Raw genomic sequence first — 20,295 nt, 5'->3', positions numbered from 1 at the left:
TTTCAGGCAGTGATCTGAATAATCCCTTAGCGCTATGCTAATGATGGAGACCAGAGAAATCTCCCTACTGGTTGAGCTTGTTGTTAGTATGCATGGCAGGACAGAGTTAAAGCCAGGCCTGGGCGTACAGTGAGTGCCTTTTTATTCATGCCTGCTATGATATGGGCGCTCGGATCAGACATTTGCCTGTTGGCGCATTATCCAAGGCCACGTCCCTGTTTGCCCTCTCCACATCTCAAGGACTTAGCCATTCTGATGAGCTTCGCTGACAAAGAGCGTGCAGGCAGCTTCACTTGGTTACACTGAATAAATAGCCAAAAGTTATCCCTGACCACGACAGTTGCGTTGATTATGCTAAACAGGCTGTGCTTGTTTACCCAATAAACTAGTGTTTGTTTACCTGCATATTTAGCGTTGTTTCTTACTGCATCCCCCATCCCTTAAGTCAGGCATGTCAAACTCATTCCACAAAGGGCCGAGTGGCTGAAGGTTTTCTTTCCAACCAAGCAGCAGCACACCAGACTTGACTCATTTCATTAGCTGATCTCAGTCTTCAGACAGCTGATTGGTCAGACTGTGTGCTCTTGATTGGTTGGAGGAAAAACCTGCAGCCACACAGCCCTTTGTGGAATGAGTTTGACATGCCTGCCTTAAGTGCATACATAGCCTCGCCTAAAGCAGCTGAAAGTGAGGACAGTTCCTGTTCTCTTTGTCTGATGGAAACCACTGGAGGATATTTCCCTTTCTTCTTCTTCTGTCTACGACACAGCATGTTCACATGCTTAGCTGCTGCCAAGCCTTTCCCTCATATATTCAGCTGGTAGGGAGATACAAAATATTAATGTCAGCGAATATATATCACTACCCCTTAGCACGTCCTCGCATTAGCTACTTCTCGTCTGAGTTGCGGTGATCGATGCCTGGGAGTTTATTTACCAGGAACTTATTGATCAAGTGATCTAGATAATTTTATTAAAGAAGCTAAATGCCAGCAGTAATAGCTGTTTAGTTGCCAATATTAGACAGGAATGGTAGAGAGACGTGCTTAGGTTCGATTCATAGACAGATCAATGTCATACGCAGGCACTGACTGCTGAGGAGTCAGTTGAGTATTTATAGATTGAAGACCAAAGGGACATGTTGAAATTGAGAGTGAGAGCAAATGAAACAAAATGGGGGAAAACAAACCGAAAGTGAAAGATTAATGAGCTTCATAATGCCATCAAACTGCTCCAGCATGGGGATCTTCCACAGTCTCCCACAGCCTTGGTCTTATTTTTGTCATTCCTATTGGTAATAGTATTATACTCACCACATGAGTTGCTGAGATCTGGGAAAAACGCACAAAAGACAAAGACAAACAGTGAAATTACTAACCTGTCTGTAAACATCACAAGCACAGTTTACAGACTACTGAGTGAAGCTTAACCGAAGTTCATCCATGCTACTCATTCGTTGACCTTTCTCTCTCTCTCGCTGTTCTCCCGCTTTCTTCGTAATCAGCCGACTATGGGCGTTTCCTCCTTCTGTTAAACCAGATTCAGCCATGATCTCAACCAGCCAATCATATCGTTGCTGTCAAACTTGAAATCTGTTTCGCTGTACGCTCGCTGCTATCAGCTGTCATTTCATTGCGAGTCAGCGCGACCCTCCTTCACCACATTCACATCCAGTTCCAGCGCCCTGGTCTGAGCTCGCCAGAAGCCTCTTCCTGTTCACATCCATCCAGATCTAAGCCATTCTCTTCATCCCATCATCATCACCACCACACCGTCGGAGGGGGTGTCGTGTGTTACTCATGGCTTAAAATATGATGACATCACAATGGGGTCTTGTACCAATAAAAGATTTGATGAAGTCTCAGTAGTTGTGTGAACACAGTTTTCCTCCACGTGTTGTAATAAAACTTAATTTTTCTTCAAGAACAAGGATGGAGATGTGGAGAGAGAGAAAAAAAGAGGGTTGTATTTGGGGGGAAAAAAAAAAAACTTAAGGTGGGATTGAAACAAGGTGAGGAGCAGCAGGGAAGGAGGGAAGATGAGCAAAGAGACGGAGAGTGTCTTTGCCCGAGGCTCTGTAGGAGATGATAAAACAGAGGCCAGTTAAGGGGAGTTCTTGGTAACCGCAAGGTGTGTGTGTGTGTGTGTGTGTGTGTGTGTGTGTGTGTGTGTGTGTGTGTGTGTGTGTGTGTGTGGTACGTGTACTGTATAAAAACTTAAGATCCTCTTCATCTTCACACCTTACACTGCTATAATTATGGGCCTCTCTCTCTCTTTCGCTCTCACCCTCCCTCCTTCCTTGCTTCAAACTATGCCAAGGGCTTTTACATTCACAGTTCCCACTCTGCTGCCTACTCTCTGTCACTCTCCCTATCTCCACCCTTCACACCTCCCACCAGCCTCCAATTATCAGATCTAAGTAGGTCCTGGAGAAGAAACGAAGTCAGGAACGAGAGGAGGACAGAGAATCAGTGAGAGGGAGTTGATAAGAGAAATGAGAAGGGTCAGTGAGCTAGATAGGACGAACAACACAGGCTGTATTTGGAGAGAGATAAATGAAGGAGGGGTAAAGCAAGAGCATGACAGAGAATCAGAGATGAGGTCAGAGAAAACAATGAGTCAGTGATGGAGGGAGGAACAATGAAGGATAATTACATGGAGAAAAACGAGGCGCTTACTTGGTTTTCAGAAGTCGGGGCTATTATGTGGTTATGATGAGTCATGCTATTGACAGGTACTTTTCTCTTTCTAGTTCAGGTCCTCGATTGCATGACTCTAAGACTGTCACCAAAGTTCACATCTTCATGAAAAAGACACATAACACATACATAAACTAGTCTGCTTCACGTCTACGATGTACAGCACTTCGTAGTCTCTCTCGCCTCCTACTCCACCAGAAAAAATATAAAAATATATTAAAGGGTTGTTTTGCCCAAATTACAAATGTGTTCTCACTTACCTCTTATGGTAACTACCCATGCAAATAGTTTTGGATAAATTTATCCTGGTTTTTCCAGGTGAAAATCAACAGCAGCATCTCTTTCCAGAAACAGTTTCCCTGTTACTCTCATAGAAAACTGCAGTTGTCAATGGATAGTGTTGACAGATAGCTCTGCAGATTATTCACAAAAACCGGGGCCCTGTTTCTAGAAAGACATGCTGCATTTTTCAATGCAATTTGGAAATGATATGAACACTGTAAATGCAAATAATAAACCTGATTGTCATTGGTCATTGACCAGACATGTTTGTGTGATGGGATCATTGACATTACACCCCAATACACTTCACACAGGGACATTGACCATACATGTCACATGCCATGTGGGGATAAGAGCTGCACTGTGACTCTGTCCACACAAATGATGGTTGAATTCAATTTCCTCAAACCTGTGACTCAAAAATCCTCCTTTCAGAGTCAAGCAGTCAACAGTGTGGAGCCTGACTGAGTGACGAGTTGCAAGTGAATTCTTGTTTTCTGTATGCCACTGTATAGCTACAGTATGTGCATGTAGGATGTGGTTATTGTGTGTGTCTGTGATTTGCCTCTGTTATTTATCGCACTTCAGCAATTTGGGGTTGAGAGGGTGGAGATCGGAAATAAACGCACAGACATTAGAGCAACTTAATGTTGACATAAATCTTAACAGGCGTCAGCAAGCATCACTGCCAACGCCACCAGCATCAGTAGCCAACTAGCATATACATGTGTTTGTCCAAACCGCTGAAAGCCCATTTGGCCTCAGGAACTGCTGGCAGCGATCACGGCGTGTTATATTACTGTGTCTGAGTGTGTAAGAATGCGTACAAACAGAAAAATCTGAGCTAAGTAGGAGGAAAAAAAGAGTACCAGCAGCATAGATGCTTACAGATTCCCTTTGACATTATGAATTTTTCATTGTTGTTCAAGCACGTCACGCATCTGTTTTGCGTTTTGTGCTTTTACATTTTGCTGTTTCTTCTGTCACAGAACTTAAAAAGGATATTAAGATTTTACTGATTGTGAACCGGCACGAGGAATGACAGTTTGTGCTTCTGGCAAGGTTGACAGTGTGCATTTGTGCGAGCGTGTGGGTGAACCGTGCTTCATGATTACAGAGGTTTAGTTTATGGGGTTAAATAAACCTGTGATTGTTTGTTTATGTGTGAAAGAATGTGTTTATGTGTGCATGTGTGATCATTTTGCTGACACTTCCTAGGTGTGAACTTGAAGTGAAAAACATACTCTGATGCCGATGTTGTAAAGAGAATTGTTGTAGGTTTTAATGAAACAGTGCATATGTGTGCATGAGTGTGTAGTCAGCAGCTGTTTGAATTTCCTTTTTGAAGTTTCCTCCATGACACGTTGTCATAAAGGCAGATGATGCAAGAGATGCTGTCTGGCTCTGACATGTGGCGTTTATCTTGTACTGTAATGAGATTCCAAGGCTGTAGTTTATTCCCTGTATCTGTTTGCATTCATATTGTATGTGTGTTAACCTTGAATCTGCTCGCATGTACACGAATGAAAGCCACGCAGACAGTGTCAAGTGTCAGTTCAGGCTTTATTCACACATGTGTGGACGGAAACGTCTGTGACGTGCAAAGGAAGTTCTGCTGCTTTTTATCCCTGTCTGATGGCATGAAGGTACACGGAGATGGTCAGTGTCCATGTGTGAAGGGTAGTGCCGTGTCTGGTCAGTGGAGACATAGACCTGATTCCAGCAGATGTTAAGCCGCAGAATACTGACCTGACTCCCAGAAAGCTTGGTAGTCTGTCAGATATTAACTCTGGTGAAGTTCAAGTCAGTATGCAAAAAACACCATTAAATAAAGTGCATTTAGCGGTGATGCTCTGTGTGCGTGTGTGTATGTGTGTGTGCGCACAATCCTATCACCTTATCACCATATGCCCCTATCAGTATAGATCTGTGTCTTCAGGATTCAGCTTTAGTCACCGTGTTAAGTCATACCCCAGTGCTTCCCATGCCTTCATTTCCACAGACCAGATCATATTTATTGTCCCTATTGTTCAAGCGTATTAACTGGAAGAGATGTGATTAAAAATGGATCGCATCTCTCTTTGCTCTCCCACTCATTTTCATTCTCCAAATACGAGCCCTCGTTCTTAGCAAAATGAGATTTGGGAGAGCAAACATGCATGCGCCACCTCTTCCTTCCTCTCCTCCACCGCTGAACTCACTCACCCTGTTTGTCATTTATCTATAATGACTTTGTGAATAGTGTCACAGAGTGTTCCCCCTCTCTCTCGCCACCCAGTCAGTCACTCAGCCTAACCCAATCAAGTGGCTTTTAATGAACTTCAAACAAGTGTTATCACCCAGTTCAACGTGCGCTATGCTTCACTCCCCCCCAGCTCCAACCATGCGGGGGCTCCCCTTATCTTCTCTCCTTCTTTTCACCCTCTTTCCTTCAGCCTCTTTGACGTTCTAAAGCTCCTCCTGTCACATATGCTTAATGGTATTTTTTTGCCTCTTTCAGTCACTCTGTTCTTTTGTTGTTCCTCTCTCTTATTTTGCCTATTTCGCTCCCTCCCTCTACCACAACTCCTCAGCAGAAACATGAAACAGCTCAGGGAAGTGCTGTTCTCTATGTACTATCTTCACCCTCCTTTACTTCCCTCCTCACCTCCTTCTTGTCACTCACCTGTTTTTCTTCCCACTTGTCCTATCTGTCCTCCATTGTGCGTCCTTCCTTTTCTCTTCTCTGTCCATCTCTTCCCTTCTCCACACCTGTTCTCCTCCTCTTTCTTCATCTCCTCTTCATCTCTCAGGCAAATAATAGGATCTCTATATTTAGGCAGCTACTCTCACCTCAGTTGATTGGCTGTTAATTTTAGACCACCAATTGCTAAGTGACTCATCTCCCTTTCTCTCTCCGAGGCTCTCTCTGTCATTCATTCTTGCACAAATCAACCTTATTTTGATCCATCAGTGACATCTGAACAAAAACATGAACACAACAACCAAACTGAGAGCTCACCTCATTTCTGCCGGGGTGTCTGTTTCATCATCTCATTAACGCTCCCGTCCTGTGGATGATGATGGTGGAGTACATATTGAGCTGGCCCCCTTCACTCTCAGTGAATGGGAGCAGGTCCTAGGAGTGTCCAGCCAGGAGACTCAGCTGATCTCAACCCATTATGAACTATCACAAATACAAGCACGCAAACAGCAAGAGCAGTGCTCTGGAGTGGCTATGCCGTTCAATTAAGCTGAGGTACTGTACCTAATGAGAAAAATGATGAGAGCATTGATGGCTCTGTGAGTTTGCAGTACACTCCATGGCAGTCATGTTGGTGGAATATTCCTGGTGCATCTCAGTGTCTCCAAATAGATTTAGCAGGTTGAGCATCACCTTTTTTCATAGTCTTCACAGTTAACCAGTGCTTATTAGCATGCATATTAGCAGCATATTGGCTCTTTATTAGTCATTATGAAGCACTTATTATATCTTCTATAACCACCAGGTCATTAGCTTTCTCTCAAAAACCTCCTAATGACTGTTCATTGATAAGGAAGTTGTTGTACATGATTTCCCTTCTTAATAACCTAACCCTTAACAACCATAGCCCACACAATAGCAGTATTAATTGTTTTATCTGTGATGCCAAAATTTGCCAAAATATTGCATATAAACTATGAAGGGTTGTATTAATATTTGTGAAAGTGGAGTTTGTTGTCCGGCTAACTTTTAACATTTGTTCCATTCAGATTTTAAAAAATGAGTTGTGTACTTCACTGTGTGCCTAATAATATTTCACATGACATTGCAGGGTCTCCTCGAGTAACATCAATCTATTTGCAGCTATGCATTAATCCTGGTGAGAAGGCTGGTAGCTGAACGCTAATCCTTTATTGTATTTTTGTCTCTCTTCCAGGGGTGTCCCCAGTTGCTGCCTGCAGACAGGATCCTTGTGCCAGTCAATGTGGTAAAGCCGATCACCCTGCGAGCAAAGAACCTCCCCCAGCCCCAGTCTGGACAGAGGGGGTATGAGTGTCTGCTGACCATCCAGGGAAACGAGCACAGAGTTCCTGCTCTGCGCTTCAACAGCTCCTCAGTACAGTGTCAAAACACATCGGTGAGGATGAGTGTGTGCTTCTGTCTGTGTGTGTGTTTTACTTGCCAGTTTCTGTAGCATATCATCATTGACCACCACCCACCCACACACCAACACAATCTCTATAAAAACGGCCGTTCCTATAAAGTTCTCCTATAAAAATGACAATATTTTTTCAATCTCTCGCACACACATATAGCCCACACCGATTCCAGCTTTCCTATTCTAGCTAGACAGTGGGTAGATGAGACAAGAGCCAGACTTTGTCTCTCCTACACAACCATCCCTGCGATCATGCTCCATTCACTGACTGAATAATACATTGACAGCAATGAAAGACTAGCATGAAAAAGGCTTTCTGCTGGTCTCGATGCTAATCATCTGTTGATACAATAACATCTCATCTTCCTGTCTATCTTCATCACTCTGAGTGTGTGTGTCAGCATCTGTGTGTAGAAGTGTCTGCGTGATTTATGCGTATAATCACACTACAATCCAAATATTGCACTTTGATTGAGCAGTGAAGGAGGGAAACTGTAATTTAGCGTAAAATTATGATTCTAGCACCAACCCTCCATGCTGCTGGTGTTACAGAACCAAATGAAAGATGCTCTCGTCTCTGAAAGCTCTTGTTTTTGTGGGTACGACGTGTGACTTCATGTGTGTATTCACTGTGTCTACAGCCACCTGTTGATGATGTGTTTTGCATTTAAAGGAGTATTGTGATACTAGAGCCTTTTGGACTTAAGAGATAATAGACAGTTTAAAGTAGCTCAACAGCTTCTCTCTCTCTCTCCCTTCGCCGCCTCTCTCCTTCTTTCCCTCTCTGGTTGCCATGGCGATAGTATTTCTATGATGGGATGGAGATGAGCAGTCTTCCCGTGGAGCTGACCGTCATCTGGAACGGAGATTTCAGCATCGACAACCCCGCCCACAACAAAGGTGAGCATGCACATAGGCACGAGCATGTGTGCACTCGAGCGCACACGAATCCACATCAGCTCTTCCCATAGTTCTCATAGTATCATAAGAAACCAGACGCACACACATATAAACTCTGACTTTGCGCACACACATATAGACACAAACACACATTAAAGCCACTGCCTCCCCATTGTTGCCCTTGGAGCCGGTCTCCATGGCAACAGACGGGCTTGTGCTGAGGTGCAGCATCCATCCCCTGATGTTTTCATGTAGGGTGGTTAACTTTAACACATCCTCTCTCACGCCGTCCTTCTGTGGGTCTCTGTGTCCTGTCCCGTCTCTCCTGCTCTCCGTCGTTGTCTGTCTGTCTCTTCCAAACTCTCTAAATTCCATTTTCTTGCCTCCTCACAAATATTATTTCTTTTCAGCTGTTTCTCTTATTTGCTCTGCCAGCACCTCTCTGGGAGTTTGGCAATCTATCCATCTGTGTCGCCACTGCCTCTCCTCCTCCCTTCATTTAATTTTTCTCATCTCAGCAGTTCAGTGTGCTTTACTGGCATAAATTTCAGAAGAGCAGTAATGGAAAAAAAATAACCAATAATAAAAATTAAACTGAACTCTATGCTAGCTTGTTATTTCAGGCTGGTTTTGTGGAGCATACATAGGTATAGCATATGCTATACTTCACTGCCTCTCATTTGTTTTCTGTCCAACTCTCCATCTACTCACAGTACATGTGAAATGACAGCTCAGAACTGAATTTTTAAAAATTCAGCTGCCGAGCTTGCTTCAGTTTGGCCACTGGCGATCGACTACTGTGAGCGATCCATGCTGGGGCAGGCAAACAGCAGCATGCTGGGGGTTGTAGTTCTCTGACAGGAAAACAACTAATTTTAACCAAAGGCAGTGGAGTCAGGCAAAGGAAACGTATTGTTAAAATGTGGATGATATGCCAACATGACACTGCGCTGTAAGGCAAAGTTTGTACAGTGTTTGTGTGCATGTGTGTCTGAGGCAAATACGGAGTACAAAACATATCCTTGAGCATAAGTGTAAAATCAAAGAAGCAATGAAAGTTGGAGAAAGAGAAGGAAATGCTTGAACTAGAGAATCCTCTTCTACCCTCCTCCTACCTTTGTTTGCCTGTGGAGGAAGCGGCTCCTAGGGCATCATTTGATGGACAGATCACACATGCATCTAATGGCAATTAAAAAGAAAGTGGTTGGCCCGTTGCCATGGAGATGGTATGTGAAATCTGTGGTGGGTGAGCAGAGGCGAGAGGCAGCAGTGTAGGAAACTCAAAGAGAGGGAGGAAGGGGGGGGTATATAGCCACGATGATAGATGGAGAGATAATGAGACAAAGATATCAACAAATGTCGCTCTCAAAATGTTCAGTTTGTTGTTCACATATTCAAACAGCAGCTGACAGACACTGAGAGATTCTGGTAAACAACCCGAATTTTAGTTAGTTGTGTGTTTTGAAGTGTTTGTCCATCATTTTAGAGGCTTTTGCACAAAATAAATTAGCATGCATTTGCTGGTGTAATCATTCGTAGAAAGGTTTCTCTACCCTCTCGTGACCTTCCCTTGCTCACCCCTCACTTCCTCTCTCCTGCACAGTCCATCTGTACAAGTGTGACGCCCAGCGAGGAAGCTGCGGCTTGTGTCTGAAGGCAGACCCGCTGTTCGGCTGTGTTTGGTGTAAAGGAGAGAACCGCTGCACCCTCAAGCAGCACTGCCCCCACCCCGAGAACCAGTGGCTGGAGCACAACGGCATCAACAGCAAGTGCACCCACCCACGGATCACGCAGGTGGGACACACATGCAGCGCATATACACAACCACTTACATGTGCCAAGCAATACCAACATTAATTCAAGAGCCTTTCGAATCAAAGGCCGCACATAAACACATACACATAATTACAGTGCAGCGATGGGACATACTTACATTCATCACCTCTGAGACAGTGTTGGCAGTTGATCATTTCAACATAATGGCAGAGGCTGTGAGTCACCAGCAGCTATTCAGTCTGACAGCATTTGTGAGGAACGATATATTTTACAGTGCAGTAACACATTTCTCTCATCAAAAGTTTGAACGATAATGATACACCAGAATCATAGCAATCATGTGAGGTTTTTTTTTTTTTTTTTAAGATGTCCTTTCTGTTTGCTCTTCTCTTACTTTCAATGTGGCCGTACAAACACTTGGATAGTAAGACCTAGAAAGAGAGAAATCATCCCCATTCCTGTTAGATATCAATCAACTCGGCACAGATGTCCCCGCAAACCTCCACTTAACCCAGTGTGCTCCTGCAAACCACAGACACTGTGTGAGGCCAGTAGACTTGACCTGTGCAAAACATCTAAAGGGGCCAATAGCAGAAGGGATACGGGTCATCGAGATGAAGGATAAGGGGATACAAAGGACAAGATGGATGGAACGAAGCCCAGATGAAGTGAGAGGAGGATGGATTGGGTTTACATGAAAGAAAGGTGGTGACGGATGGGTAGACTGAGCTGGAATAGAGTCACATGAGGCAGAAGGGGTGAAAGAAGATCCCTACATCCTCCCCATTTCCCCCCATGATGGATATGATGGAAGCTTCTCTCTGCATCCTTTTTCCCGAGGAGGAGAGTTAGCAGCAGATGGTGTCTGACTAGAGATGAAGGGATGAAGCAAAGCATGAATAAAAAAGACACAAGGGGGAATCCCATTTGGTGTCCCGGGGAGTGATGGGTTTGGATGCAGGGAGGGAAGAGGGATACAGGAATGGAAGGTTAATCCCTTCTCCCCTCTCCACTCTCTACAACATCCTACACAGACCAGCATACAGATAAGTGGCCGACCTCGTTGGAGATTTACCGAAAGCAGCGCCGTAAACCCCATTGTTTCTTGTAACCTTGAATGCACCGCGAATCTGACATGAATCTCCACAGATCCACAGATGATGTGCAGCACAGCTTTCTCCTGAATAATGTAAAGGAGGATTGTCAGACACAGGAGAGAAAAGTTTGAAATCTCTGGACACTGAGGACGCCGTTGTCTCTTAATTACCTTATCTTCAACTCATTGATAACCCAAACCATTATTTTTATCCAGGAAAAATGAAATTAGCACTTGAGGAAGGTGGCATGATATCTTGTCCCTCGTTGCACTTATTAAAGAGTCTGGATCAGTCAGGTGCACTCAATCACTCCTCCACTCTAGTGTTTGTCTTCACCCCGAGCAGTGGATTTATTCCTGGAGATGGGCCCTGTATTTCTCCTTACATCCCTGAGGCTGCAGCAGGGACATATTGCAGCCCTCTCACGTCCCCCATAAAAACTGTCAGTGGGTGAGGAGTGAGGACTTTTCCAAGACGACCGGGGCCCTAATGCATTCTAATACGCTTCATTATAATGACATCTCCCATCAACAATATGAGAGGGAGAGACTCGCAATGGAAAGATGGAAAGAGAAAGAGAAAGGGAGAGAGAGAGAAGTGATTAAGCGTTTGCCTCTACCCAACCGTCAATTATCTTGTCAAAGTCACAAATCTAATCAACGCCTCATTGCGTCTCCCCTTCTCTCTCTTTTTCATTCTTCTGCTTCTTCCTTCTCCTTCACTCTTTTTCCTTAAGTCTTTCTCCCTCTCCATCCTCCACATTTGCTAATAAATGGAGAGCCACGATGCATTGTGTGCAATCTTTTTAATTGCATGTATTGTAGCCCCGTTCCCACAAGGCTCCTTTTTCCATTAAGATATCAGCAGGGAGCCTTATTAATCAGAGACATTGAACCATACAATCACGATATCTCCCACATGGCAGCCACAGGACTTGTGTCGTGCATGACCTGGCTTGAGCTTGCCTCTGTCATTCGATTGGCTAGTTCTTTTCAAGCCCAGTAGTTTAAGTTCAGAAACAATCAGATAGCCAAATTAAAATAGTTTGATGCACTTGTGGCAGTAACATAAGAATTATCGTAGTACAACACACTGGAGCTTTCAGCCATAAGATCAAGCCCCACATACACACTCAGCACTCTACCTGTGAACACCGCAGGGGGTCACGCTGCCAACTCTAAACTGAGCAGAGAAGCGATGAGAGCCTCAGCCTCAGTGAAAATCCTCGGGATCACTATTTTTCAGGGGGATGGTGACACAGCACCATTAAAGCTGGGCGCCTGTCTGCTGCATGCAGCACGGAGGACTTCTGTTTGGCAGAGACAGATAGGAACAGACTATTCTGTGTCCGTCGCTAACATCCATCCATCTGGGCTGGCCTGATGATGTGCGCACACACACACAGACACACACACACAAACACACACGCTGGCCAAAAAGTAATTGTGTGAGTAAAGTGCTGATGGATGTTGGAACCGCCTCATCAACAATGAGAGATGCTACTGATAAATCAAAGGATACTGTGATTACTGCAAAGATGTCACCCAATGCCAAGTATTAAGTTAATCTTATATAAGATATTGTTGTGGTTTTCAGTGAATACAGGATTGAGAAATGACAATCCCTTGACCCTGATTCTTGACCCCTTGGCTGTCACTGGAGCTGGTATTTTGTCGTTTATTGTCTCTTTCCTGCAGCCGCCATAATGCGTGAACAGACAAAACAATGAGATAAAAAATCTATAGCTATCATTCTTCACCTGAAGCTCTCTCATGATATGAATGAATTTAAAATAATGGCCCAGAGTGAGAACTGTGTACAGTATGGACAAGAGGTTGAGAGATGGCAGCTAATGGAAAAATCAAATAGGAATCAGATTGTGTTTATACACTAAAATAGCTTTTTAATCTTTGCCAAAGAAATATGAGTCAAGGAAGTGTAGAGCACAACGCAGTATCCATGTCAGGATCGATGTCAGACTGTTTATTATACTGTGATTCAGCCAGCAGTATTAAGTCCCACTTGTGCCATGTCAAAGCCAATGTCAGTTTCTTTTTTCAAACATTTCTGGTAAATATGGTGACATTAAATGGACTTAATACATGTGAATATGGAAAAAAGACATACTTTCTTCCACATTATCACACAAATGTTACTGACTTGGGCTGCCTCTCATCGTCTTGTGCCCACTGACACATATTCTTTTGCGCAATGAACTAATGCTCGTTGTTTAGGAAAACAAACAATTCACATCTTCAGAATCATCAGTCTAGATTTGAACTCCAACAGATCACCCCTCTCCGGGGTCCCAGAGAGGGCGGCACGCTCGTGACGATCCGTGGTGAGAACCTGGGACTGGAATTCAGAGAGATCCAGGGCAATGTGAAGGTGGCCGAAGTGGATTGCACCCCCATACGTGATGGCTACATCCCTGCCGAACAGTAAGTCACGTTTTTCACTGATGACTGAATATATGTAGCAGGTCGCAGTACAAATAGCATGTCATTCCCACCTTGTCTCATTTGTAATTCCTGCAGAGCAGTAAGTCTCATTTGAGGCAGCAGCCAGTTGATAGCAGCTATTGATAGCACATACACTCATAATTACAGGTGATAATGAGCTTTTCTGTGTAGTAAATCACCATTTTGTTGAACAAAATGTACATAATATCTTTGATTATAGACTTTTCCACCTGCACTGGAACCATAGGGAGAAGTCAAACTGTAATTTGGAACAGCAGCAAAGCTAAATCATGAATTCAGTGTAATGTTTCTGCTCTCCCTTCACTCGCCATAATCCCATTGAAAGCACTTCATGCCCTGCAGGGAACAAGACACTTGAGTCACACAGGGATACAACACTACGTTACCTGTGTTACCCACACGACAGAGCCATAACAAGTCAGCATGACTAACTGACCATGAGTCAGTCCTCACCTCAGGGTATTTGAGTGCATGTGTGCCCCTATGTGCAAGGCGGGAATGGAGAGAATATGACATGAGCGCTAAACGAATGCTAAATTGGCCTAATCCGCAGACCAGATGATATTGTGATTTGAATTAACTGCAAGTCACAGTGATAGATTACAAGAGACTTGTATGTGGTCTACTGTGGGTAGCAAAGAACAACTCCATATTTTTTTTTTTTTTTTTTTTTAACTTTTTATTTATAAACATGTAAATAGAACATGAGATCATCATGGGTGGTACAGTTAAAATCAAAGTATTCTATTACACATACATACTGTGCATACACATACATCATAGCCAAATGTCACACTTTTCAAGGCGCATATTCGATCCATTTTTCCCAGCGTTCCATACACTTCTCCAATTGGAGTCTTAAAATAAAAGTAAGTTTCTCCATACAGTAAATTTCATGAATGATCCCGTGCCACTGGATCAGTGTTGGAGGATCTACTTGCATCCACCTTCTGGTTATGGCTTTCCTACCACTAGCCAGAAGAATCTTCAACAAGTATCTGTCCTTATGCGAGACTGTTTTCGGAATTTTGCCGAGATATAAAACAACAAAAGAAAATTCCAAATCCACTCTTATAATTTTATTTATTTCGGTTAATACCTCCCTCCAAAATAAATGGATTTTCGGGCAGGACCAAAAAACATGAACATGGTTAGCCATAGGGGTTCCACATTGTCTCCAACAAAAGCCTCGGCTCTGTGTGCCTGTTCGTAGTGCTGTTAATTTAGGAGTTATAAAAAATCTCACTACATTCTTCCAGCCGAACTCTCGTAGAGATCTGGAGTTTGCAGTGGTTGCCTGTGTCTCACATATTTCTATCCAGGTCTCTTCTGATATTTGTGTTTCTGACTCCTTCTCCCACTTTTGTTTAATAGATAACGTGGAATGATTTTTAGAAGCTTGTATACTTCCATATATTCTTGAGACCAACTTTTTATTATCTTTCTTTTCATAAGCCTCATGAAATATTGAGATTAAATTGTATTCCCTCTCCTCCTTGATTTGTAATTTTTTATTATAATAGTCTCTGACTTGCAGGTATCTATGGAAGTCCTGCTTCTCCAGTCCAAATGTGGCTGAGATAGACTCATAACTCTGAAATTTACTGTTTGAGATGAGTGAACAAAAGGACGTGATCCCTCTCCTAACCCACTGTTTAAAGCCCCTGTCCAATCTAGCAGGTTCAAATTCTGGATCATATGCTATCCAATTCAAGACTCTTGCCTGTTTCTCTATTTGTAACTTCCTCAGAACCTTAAACCATAGTTTGAGAGTGAATACAGTCCATTGATTCAAACTGTTATAATGTTTTTCTGCTTGGTTTTTATTTCCTATAATAGATTGTATTGGAATTTTTAACTGTGTAGTTTCCAAGCATTTCCATTTAGATTCATAATTTGGAGAGCACCAGTATACTAAGGGTTTCAACTGTGCAGCATAGTAATAATCCTGTAAACATGGTAAAGCTCTCCCTCCCTTCTCTTTTTTTAGCTGCAGAGTCTTGAACTGTATCCTAGGTCTTCTACTGCTCCAAATGAACCTCGAGATCCAGGCATTCCACTCATCAAATTGTTTTTGGGGCACCTCTAGAGGCAAAGACTGGAAGAGAAAAAGAAGCCGTGGCAGCACATTCATTTTAATGATTTCTATTCTATTACTCATGTCCAGTGGGAGGAGTGTCCATCTAGAAATATCAGATTTGATCTCCTTATTAATGGGGCCGTAGTTATTTTCAAAAAATTTTGACATATCTTTAGAAAGGTTTATTCCTAAATATTTTATTTTGGGCGAGTCCCATTTAAAATTGTATTTCCCTTTAATATCTGGGTGGGGAATATAGTTAAATGTGAGGGTTTGGGTTTTTTGGATATTAAGCTTATATCCAGAGTATAAATTATATTCTTTTAGCAGGGACATCAATTTTGGGATGCTTGAGTCTGGGCTTGTAATAAAAACCAAGACATCATCCGCAAACATACAAATCTTATGTTCTTCTCCTCTAATCATAGTCCCCTTTATCCCAGAGTCCTCTCTAATCGCTTGAGCAAGGGGTTCAATAAATAATGCAAATAGGGTCGGACTCAGGGGACAGCCTTGGCGTGTCCCTCTTTCCAAATGAATAGTTTGCGACAGGTGTCCATTAACCCTAATCCTGGCTGTTGGAAAAAAGTATAATGCTCTAATACATTTAATAAAACCATCTTTGAAGCCGAATCTAGCAAGTACCCTGTATAAATATTCCCAACCCACCGAGTCAAATGCCTTTTCAGCATCTAGGCTGATTAAAATTGCGCTGATGTTTTCTGATGTAATATGACTCACCACCTGTAAAGTTCTCCTTAAATTATCCTGTGTCTGTCTGTTTAGTACAAAACCTGCTTGGTCCAAATCTACCAGCTCCGGGACAATGGACTCCAGTCTCCTAGATAGGATTGAAGCAAATAATTTATAGTCTACATTTAAGACTGATATTGGTCTGTATGAGCTGCATTCATTTTTATCTTTCCCTTCTTTCAGGATGATAGAAATAACTGCTTCCTTCCATGATTGGGGGGCTTCTCCTGTTCTCAGTGTATGGTTGAAACAGTTAAGCAGAACAGGTGTTATCTGTTGTTTAAATGTTTTGTACCACTCAGACGGATAGCCATCCGAACCTGGAGCCTTATTAGCTTTCAATCTCGAAATGGCTTTGTTCAGTTCTTCTGCCGTTATCTCAGTCATAATTTCTTTATTTTGTTGTTCTCCTATAGATGGCAAATCTAGCGAACTTAGAAAAGTCTCTATTGTTGTAATATCTACCATGGTCGGTTGGTTATATAGTTCTTTATAATATAGTTCGAAAGCATGTTGAATGTCCTCTAATTCACTGCAAACTTTTTGTGTCTTGGGGTTTCTAATCTTATAAATCATATTTTTCCCCCGCTGTTTTTGAATCCTCCAGGAGAGTAGTTTCATTGCCCTATGCCCTGTCTCATAATACTTTTGTTTAGTGAATTTAAGTTGTTTTTCTATTTCTTCATCGTATATACCATTTATATCCTGTTTAATTTTGTTTATTTTAATTAATATTTGTGGATCTCTTCGTTCCATGTGTCTAGTTTCTAATGACTTCATTTCCGCTTGTAGCTCTACAAGTCTTCTCTGTTTTTCCTTTTTACGAAAAGCTGTGAGGGCAATAATTTTGCCTCGAACAACTGCCTTTGCTGCGTCCCATAAAATATTTGGAGACACCTCCCCATTATCGTTATTTTGTAAATAAGTTTTAAATTCCTGTTGAATCTGTTTTTGAACTGTTTTATCATTTAAAATGCTTGTATTAAGTCTCCAAAGTGTATTTTTCCGTTGCTTAGTTAGGTGCAGGGTTAGGTACACCCCTGAATGATCGGATACATCCCTAATCCCAATTTTACAGTTCCTGACTCTGTGCCAGTCTGACTTATACATAAACAAATAATCAATTCGTGAGTATACCGAGTGACATGGGGAATAATAGGTGAATTGTTTTTCTCCTGGATGGGACTCTCTCCACACGTCTATCAGACCCAACTCTGTAAGCATCCTCTGAACTAGGATGGCGTTAGGACTTTTCTTTTGGCGCTGATTAGATGTGTCTAATTTTGGTTGCAGTTGGACATTAAGATCACCACCACAAATTAGAATTCCTCGTGTTTCTAAAACTATCAATTCAAACAATTTTTTGAAGAACATTTTTTTGCTCCCTGGGGGGGCATACACATTAAGTAGAGTTACTTCTTCATTGTCTAATTTACCCTTTACTAAAACGAATCTCCCTTCCTTGTCTTTCACTTCTGAAATAAATTCAAAATTTACTGCATTAGGGATCAGTATAGCCACTCCCCTCCTACGGGCTGATTTATGAGATGAGTAATAGGTATTTTGAAATCCAAATTTTTTAAATTTTTCATGTTCTGAAGAGGACAAATGAGTCTCTTGCCAAAAAACTACCTGCAGCTTTTCTCGTTTCATTTTAGCAATTATTTTACTCCTTTTGATCGGGTTATGCAGCCCATTGACATTTAGTGTGACTATCTTATATTCCTGATGATGCATATACTCTTTTCAACCTGTGTACACTTGTGTAACATTACCCATGATATCCCGAACAAGGACAGTGAACAAAAAAACAGCAGAACAAAAACCAAAGACTTCCAAGTCCGAAGTTCAAATAAAACCTCAAGTTGAGAGGGGATCCTCGTGTCCGTCGGGGGCCTCTCATCAGTATCAGAAGAGATACTGTGCATCGGTGACATTCTTATCAAGTCAGTTTCTCCAAAACCGGTATAATGTTCCATCTTGTCAAGTACAGTAAATAATAATTTGTACTCTCTTTGTAAATTGGCATATAGTTGAGAAACACAGGAATTATCTTCTCAGGTAACTTTTAGCAAAGAAAAATCTAATTCCTTAATAGGTTGAAAATTAAGTTGTAGGAGCATTTTCTTTTTGGGTATAAAAATCAAAATAAGTAATACATTGGGGTTAATAACACTTTTCTTTTGAGACCCAGTGTAATTAATTAATAAAAAAAAAAAAAAAAAAAAAAAGGGGGGGGGGGGAGTCCAAAGGGGGGTTGGACCCAGAACCTCACAGGGTGATATTTCAATTAACAGTCACTGGGTTCAACTTCTGTAGAGGCATATGGCTCCAATCACTCACCCCACAATGTGTGAATATGTTAACCCTCAGATGTTTCACTCGCCAGCGGCAGTTGCTCCAGGTGGAGCACGCTGAAAGCTCCGTAGTCTCTCTCTTATCCGCCCTTGGTCCACTACCTGTCTGCAGCGATCTGCACCTGCCCTCTCCCACGTTACCAATCTCCGCTGCTTCAGCGCTACAGGGTCAGGCTCCTTCACGATCTCCATAGGGAAACCTCTCTTCTTCAGGTCTTTGGCCGCCTCTGCTGCGCTCTCGTAGATCTGCGTGCCGCTATCAAAAAACACCTTCAACTTGGCTGGATGTGGCGTTTGGAAGCGGATCCCTTTGGCTTTAAGCTCTCTCAATATGCCCACATATGCCTTTCTTTTCTTCAGTATTTCGGGGGGGTAATCTTGATCAAAATAGATCCTTTTCCCCTCGTAACGAACATCTTTCTTTTTCCACGCCGTACGCAGTACCTGTTCTTTCACTCTGAACTCGAGGAAGCAAATCACCAGTGATCTCGGCGGTGCGTCTTTGGGAGGCTTTGGGGCGAGCGCCCGGTGGCAGCGCTGTATTCCGAGGTCCATGTCCGCGACCGGCAGGCCGACTTCTGATTTTATTAGCTTCGTTACAAACTCCGACAGATTGGACCCCTCTGATTCCTCCGGTACTCCGTATATACGGAGATTGTTGCGGCGCGAGCGTGCTTCTAGCTCGGTTAACTTAGCCTGCAGGGCCTCTTGTTTATCTAGCGCCTGGGCGAGAGCCTCATTCGCTGCCGTATTCCAATCTTCAATATCAGATATGCGCTGCTCGGCCTCGCCCACTCTTGCTATGGTGGCTTGTAGCTCACCTGTAGCTTCCTCGAGTTTTCGGTTGATTTCTCCTCTAAACTCATTCAACTCCTTCTTCATGTCGTTACGAAAGGAAAGTCGAAATTCACTCATTTCACTTTTAACATCCGACCTGAGCGCACGAATCTCGTTATAGATGGCCTGCATGACGGGGTTAGCTTCTTCCTCGTCAGCGCCGCCATTGTTCTCATAACTTTCCTCGTCGCTGTAGTATTTTCCTTCGACGGTCTCAACCCTTTCACGTCTTGAACCTTGTTTACCTTTACTCTTTTTTTGCTTATCCCCTTCCATGTTAAGTTTCTGGCAGTTTTTTTTTTTAATCTAATGTTCTTCAAAAGGGATAAATCTCCAACCGGTTAGGAGCGGGGTGTTTAAGCTGCCATTCGCTTCAGCGTCACAACCGGAAGTCAACAACTCCATATTTCATAGCAGCACACGTGCAAGCACAGCACACACACCGCACACACCGTCCCATAATCATTTTAAAAAGTTCAAGAGGTTACATTTATTTGACACTTGGGTTTAATCCACAGCTTTGGTTCCTTACAGGTGCCGTCGATGGAATTATTTTAAACTAGTTTTAAGTTGGCTTATCAACAGACCCAGTGCTTACTCTGCTTAGAAAGTAAGTTGTGTGCCAGCACTTTCTATGCTGACCCAGCAGAAGAGGTAGCTGTATTTGAGGTCATGTGAAAGGATAGAGACTTTTTACTTTTTTTTTCCCCCCTACAAGTTGGCAGTGTGCAGGAGGTGAAGTCGCTGCCAAATAATATATTATTTTATTGGGGTTTTAATACAGGTTTAGGTCTATTCTTATCACATAATCTGCTTTGCATTTGCTGGAGCTGCAGCAGGTTTTCATATAAGCGTATACATTTGTGTATTTGTGCATAAACATTCCTTTTTTTTCCACATATGCCACAGTT

At 42.7% G+C, this 20,295-nt stretch overlaps 1 protein-coding gene across 3 annotated transcripts in view; it reads left to right on the top strand.

The window, feature by feature from the left end:
- The window catches only part of plxna4 (plexin A4), a 231,080-nt gene that overhangs the window by 170,200 nt on the left and 40,585 nt on the right, over positions 1–20,295 (top strand). For 2 of the 3 annotated variants that reach the window (XM_070992584.1, XM_070992585.1), the window contains exons 10-13: positions 6,880–7,080; positions 7,905–8,001; positions 9,605–9,795; positions 13,164–13,315. In XM_070992584.1, coding sequence (XP_070848685.1) covers positions 6,880–7,080; positions 7,905–8,001; positions 9,605–9,795; positions 13,164–13,315 — 641 coding nt within the window. Of the gene's footprint in view, positions 1–1,503; positions 1,655–6,879; positions 7,081–7,904; positions 8,002–9,604; positions 9,796–13,163; positions 13,316–20,295 lie in introns of those variants that run through there. The other variant, XM_070992586.1, reaches the window with a different exon arrangement.

The sequence above is a fragment of the Chaetodon trifascialis genome, chromosome 22, assembly GCF_039877785.1.
Source record: "Chaetodon trifascialis isolate fChaTrf1 chromosome 22, fChaTrf1.hap1, whole genome shotgun sequence".
In the NCBI taxonomy this organism is placed as follows: Eukaryota; Metazoa; Chordata; class Actinopteri; order Chaetodontiformes; family Chaetodontidae; genus Chaetodon; species Chaetodon trifascialis.
This window is presented reverse-complemented; position numbering and strand designations above follow the sequence as displayed.